Raw genomic sequence first — 5,683 nt, forward strand, 5'->3', positions numbered from 1 at the left:
CTCCCTGCCAAATACTCGCCACCCTCAATCACGGCTCACGGCAATGAGTTTGTCTTCGCCGACCAGCTCATCCAGGCAGCCTACGAGGATGGCCCCATTGGCATCATGCTCATCGACGCACCGCCTAGCTCGCTACCAAGCTTCGGCTTCGTACCAACGGGCGAAGACAAAGGCATCGAAATCGAGGTGGAGCCGGAGGCCAAGGCTCCACCCTCGATTCCCGAGCCCTACAAGGACCTCGAGGCAGTCTTCAGCGAGGTGGAAGCAGACAAGCTGCCGCCTCGTACTGACACAGACCTGCCGATCGAGCTAGTGCCAGGTACAAAGCCGCCGCAAGGCCCTCTCTACCTCAAGGGGCCCAAGGAGATGGAGGAGCTCCGTAAGTACCTCGACGAGAACCTCGCTAAGGGCTTCATTCGGCCCTCGAAGAGCCCAGCACGCTCGCCTGTGCTCTTCGTACCGAAGAAGGATGGAGGTCTGCGCTTATGCGTGGACTACAGAGGCCTCAACGAGGTCACCATCAAGAACCAAGCTCCGCTCCCCCTCATTGAGGAGCAGCTCTTCCTCCTCCGCAACGCCAAGATCTACACGAAGCTGGATCTCAAGGCGGCGTACAACCTGGTACGCGTCGCTGACGGCGACGAATGGAAGACGGCATTCGGCACGCAGCTCGGCCTCTACAAGTACCTCGTGATGCCGTTCGGGCTGGCCAATGCCCCCTCCCACTTCCAATCACTCGTCAACAGCATCTACAGGGACATCATCGGCATCTACGTGGTGGTGTACTTGGACGACTTCCTCATCTTCAGTAACACAGAGGAGGAGCATGTCAGCCACGTACGCGAGGTGCTCAAGAGGCTACGCGAGCACCGGCTGTTCGCCAAGCTCTCGAAGTGCACCTTCCACACAGACACGGTGGAGTTCCTGGGCTACATCATCACGCCGCAAGGCATTGAGATGGACCAGGAGAAGGTCCAAACCATCAAGGAGTGGCCGCTGCCGCAGTCGATACACGACATACAGCGCTTCCTGGGGTTCGCTAACTTCTACAGGAGGTTCATCTCCCACTTCGCTCGGATCACTAGGCCTCTGACCGAGCTCGTCAAGCCGACGGAACGCTTCAAGAAGTTCCAGCTCCCGGACGCTGCTGTCCAGGCTTTCCACCAGCTCATTGAGGCTTTCACCACGGCGGGTGTGTTGAGGCACTTCGACTATCACAAGCCGACTCGCCTCGAGACAGACGCCAGCGACTTTGCCTTGGCAGGGGTCCTCAAACAGGAGACCGAGAAGCGATGGCATCCCGTGGCGTTCTACTCGCGCAAGATGACCTCGGCGGAGAAGAACTACGAGATCCATGATAAGGAGCTTCTCGCCATCGTCGCCTGCCTACATCAGTGGCGCCACATGCTCGCCGGGCTGCCCAATCAGTTCGCTGTGCTCTCGGATCACGAGGCGCTCAAGTACTTCAAGGCACAGCGCCGCATCAGTGGCCGCCAAGCTCGATGGTCAGTACTACTGGCTGACTTCGACTTTGTGGTCCAGTACCGGCCAGGAGACAAGGCTGGCGAGCCTGACGCACTCACTCGGCGCTCAGACATGGAGCCCTCGGAGGAGGAGCGAGAGCACAACGTGCGTCAACTACTGCACCCTAGGATGTTCGAGGTCGATACCGCCACTTCGGCAGAAGGCAGGATGGACCCGGCCGAAGTGAACGAGTTCGGCTTAGCTTGCGGAGCCTCTGCCGAGACCACCAATAGGAGCACACCGCTCATCTCGATGGCCGCTATCGTCGAAGGGGGCCTTACAGCGCTGGTGCAAACCTTCCAGCCCCTCAATGTTGAGCTCCTCGAGGTCCACAAGAGCACGCCGTTTGAGTGCAAGGACGGCCTCTGGTACCGAGAGGGCCGACTGGTGATCCCCAGAGTCACCTTGAAGGGCAAGCAAGGCCGTGGCGACACACGTTCGGCCAAACTCATCAGCGAGCACTCGCTGTCAGTCGAACACCTTCGATACATGGTCATGACTCAGTGTCATGATGGTGTTACGGCTGGGCATGTGGGGCGCGATGCCACCCTGGAGCTGGCTCAGCGCTCCTACTGGTGGCCGGGCATGCGAGCTTGGATAGCCGACTACGTGGCAAGCTGCCCCGTGTGCGCTCGCTACAAGGCTCCTCGCCATCGGCCATATGGCCTGCTCAAGCCGCTGGCCACCCCCACGCGCCCGTGGGGCTCACTCTCGATGGACTTCATCGAGGGCCTTCCATCCTCGAAGGGATTTGACTCCATCCTGGTAGTCGTTGACCGACTGACCAAGATGGCGATCCTCACCCCCTCTCACAAGACTGTGACCTCGGCTGGTACTGCCGAGCTCCTCCAGCAGCACGTCTTCAGTCGATTTGGCTCACCGGAGCACATCGTCTCCGACCGCGGGAGGCAGTTCATCTCGGCAATGTGGAAGAGCTTCGCGAGCTCGCTCGGCATCCAGCACTCGCTCTCCACGGCCTACCACCCACAGACGGATGGGCAGACCGAGCGGGTCAACCAAGTGGTGGAGCAGTACCTTTGCATGTACTGCAACTACGAGCAGGACAACTGGGTGGACCTACTGGCCAATGCCGAGTTCGTCTACAACAACACAGTCCACACCAGCTTGGGCGTCTCACCCTTCTTTGCCTGCTATGGGTGGAACCCCAAGATGCACCCCGAGATACCTGAGCGGGTTGGCATCCTGGACCCCAAGCGGAAGGAGTTCGCCACCTCGGCGGCCGAGCTCACCAAGTACCTGCAGGACCAGGTACGTCAAGCTCAGGCACGCGCGGTCGACCAGTACAACAAGAAGCACCTGGACATGCAGTTCAAGGTCGGTGATATGGTGTACATCAATCGCCGCAACTGGAAGACTCGAAGGCCAAGCCCTAAGCTTGACACTCGCTTCGCGGGCCCCTTCCCCATCCTCGAACGGATCGGCCAGCGAGCGTATCGTCTCCAGCTGCCAGCTTCTCTAAGGGTCCACGATGTCTTCCACGTCTCGATGCTAGAGCGACAGAAGCCCAGCCAGCTTCAGGACCGCGCGAGGCAGTCGGTCATGCCGCCCTTGCATGATGAAGACCTCGAGTTCGAGGTAGAAGCCATCATAGGGCACCGTGTTGAGGACGGCCAGCTCAGGTACCACGTCCTCTGGAAGGGCTACCCTGAAGAGCAGGCCACCTGGGAAAGGGTCGAGATGCTCTCCTGCCCTGACCCCATCCAGGAGTATGAGGAAAAGCGGGGGGGACGACCTCAACGAACAGCTCGAAACCGACTTCGGCAATAATACGCATCAAATTGCCGAAATCGCCACCTCGGCAGAGCGCAATATGCCTCTGCCGAACTCAGCGGCTGGACCGCTCACACTCGTTCAACAACGTCTTACGCCATTCACGAACACTCTACACACATCACAAGCAGAAAGACAAGGTCACGAACATCGTATTACGAGGCCAACCTCACTTCTTGGCCTTCTTCTTGGGCCGCTCGCCCTCGCTCTCCTCCTCCGGGTCGTCGAAGTACCCCAGCGCCTTCAACACCTCGTGCATCTCTGGGCGGTTGCGGATGACCGTATTCATGTGGTCACGGCCATCCACAAACCAGCCGAGACCTTCCTCATCCGCGCCCTCCTCCATACCCTTGTAGGGCAGGAACTGACCCCGGAGCGCTCGCTGCCGACGGTGGAACTCGCTCACCGCGTTGCGCACCTGGTCACCCACCGAGCCCTCCAACTCGAACAACTCCCGAGCATCCCTCGCCCAGCAGAGCGAACCAGTGAAGTCCTCCAGGCGATCGTACCGACGACGATTGCCCAAACCCCTCCCACCAGGAATGGCCAAGTGAGCTTGCGCCGCTGCAAACTCACCAGGCCTCAGCACGGCGTGCTCGTAGTCGCCCTTGTACTCGTGCCGCACGCTCTTGGGAATGGTGCGGCCCTTGCACTTGACCTTGTCAAGGAAGCAGTGGCAGCACGCATCCTTCGAGACGCAGGGCTTCTTGCCGAGCGCGTTGCCAAAGGCCGGCATGAAACAACTATACGGGAGAAAGAGATGGTGTCAGTACCGGCGCCCAGACAACACAACCAGCCGAGAACACCACCATACTTACGGAACATCGAGAGCCTTGCAGTGCGAGCAAGACAGAGTCGGCCATGGCATGCAGCCTTCTGTCAGCCGGCGGACCACAGTGCGATGCAGCCACTGCGTCTGGGCATCGCCAAGCTTCCACGGCAGGCGCTTCTTCGCCACCTCCAACAGCAGCCCGGCAGCCGACCACCCCTCCGTCCACTCCATCAGCTCAGCCTGCGTGGGAGCACGCTTCTTGGCCGAGGAACCAGGAGCAGAGGCTCCACTGCGAGACTGGGCTCGCACACGAAACGGAGGCGGGCCAACCTCAGGCGTGGGCTCGCGAGATCGCTCGGAGCCACTATGGTCCGCGCCGAAGTCAGACCCACCTCGCTCCGACGCCATATCCCCTCCGCCGAAGTCAGGCGTGGTGCCCCGTGGACCCCCAGGATGAGGAGGAGTCGGCGGACCACCAACTCGAGCCACCAGCTCTGCCTCTGTGGGCTTGGCAGGATGGGCAACGATCTCCCCCATGGGCCTACCAGGCAGCACCACCTCCACCAGCCGCTCTTCAGGAGGCGGAGTCTCCCAGAGAGGAGGAGACTTCGGCGTCCAATCCGGGCTGGGGGCGTTGGCCCGCCTCTCAAGCTCGGACGTGGTGGGCGAGGCCACCGGGGACGAGAGCGGCGACGAGCCCAGGAACATGGAGCTGCCACCACGCGGTGAGAGCCCAGGCGGTGGTGGCGAGGCCGGCTCGTACACTGGCGAGCGAGGTGGACCCACACTCGACGCAGGTGTACCAAGCCGACGGGCCCGCTCTTGAAGCACGCCCTGGAAGAACGTGTTGCTCTCCAAGGCCGTGGCAGCCAGCACTGCCAGAGGTGTAGAAGGCTGCTTGCCAACAGCAGGCTGGACCAGGTGCTCCTGAGGAGTCTGGTGGCGATGGTCATCCTGCAAGCGCTCGGTGATAGTGCTCTCGACCTCAGGAGAGCGAGGCCGAACTGCGGGGATCAGTGCCGCAGGAGGGACAGCTGCATCCACCTCGGCTGAGGGGAGCAGCTCGATGGCGCGAGCCATGGCGGCAGGAGAGCCAGCCTGGACGCGGCGCGCAAGGCCAAGGAGACCAAGATCGATGGGCTGGCTAGCCAACTCAATCCCGTCGAGAGGCTGCAAGCCACCGCGTACTGATGCCTGGACCGTGGCAGGTGGAGTCACGCTGCGCGTGGCGGTCCGGCGAGTCGAACGGCGCAAGGCCGGCAGAGGAGGAAGCTCTCGAGCCATGTTGATGATGGCGAGCGCTTCGGTGGTGAAGATGATGGTGATAGAAGCTCTACACCGTTGCATCCTGCCGAACTCGAAGAAAGCGGCTGCGCAGGAGAACTTCATTTCACCTTGCAGGAGCTCGGATCTCGGAAGGGGGGTACTGTTATGGGTTCGCTCGAGAGGTATGGGTCATTGCCGAATTCACGACTTTGGCAATACATGCCCAGCTCGGGCCGAACTCGAGCTAGCTTCTCGAGGGATGGCTAGCCGCTATCAAGGATCACTCCGGGAAGCTTCGCAGGTGATCAGCAGGGGCAACACAGGGCACGG

At 61.1% G+C, this 5,683-nt stretch overlaps 2 protein-coding genes across 2 annotated transcripts; one reads left to right on the plus strand and one right to left on the minus strand.

Moving 5' to 3' along the window:
- Positions 1–105: 105 nt before the first annotated feature.
- Positions 106–3,312, plus strand: PSEUBRA_003865 (reverse transcriptase; the record flags this gene model as incomplete). The annotated part of the gene is made up of 1 exon (XM_059465181.1): positions 106–3,312. One exon carries the CDS (start codon positions 106–108, stop codon positions 3,310–3,312), a length of 3,207 nt encoding a protein of 1,068 aa, XP_059320579.1.
- A 172-nt stretch (positions 3,313–3,484) lies between these two features.
- Positions 3,485–5,476, minus strand: PSEUBRA_003866 (uncharacterized protein; the record flags this gene model as incomplete). Its single annotated transcript, XM_059465182.1, has 2 exons — positions 3,485–4,058; positions 4,134–5,476. 2 exons carry the CDS (start codon positions 5,474–5,476, stop codon positions 3,485–3,487), a joined length of 1,917 nt encoding a protein of 638 aa, XP_059321458.1.
- Between the last annotated feature and the right edge of the window lie 207 nt (positions 5,477–5,683).

This window comes from Kalmanozyma brasiliensis, assembly GCF_000497045.1.
Source record: "Kalmanozyma brasiliensis GHG001 unplaced genomic scaffold PSEUBRA_SCAF29, whole genome shotgun sequence".
Lineage (NCBI taxonomy): Eukaryota > Fungi > Basidiomycota > Ustilaginomycetes > Ustilaginales > Kalmanozyma > Kalmanozyma brasiliensis.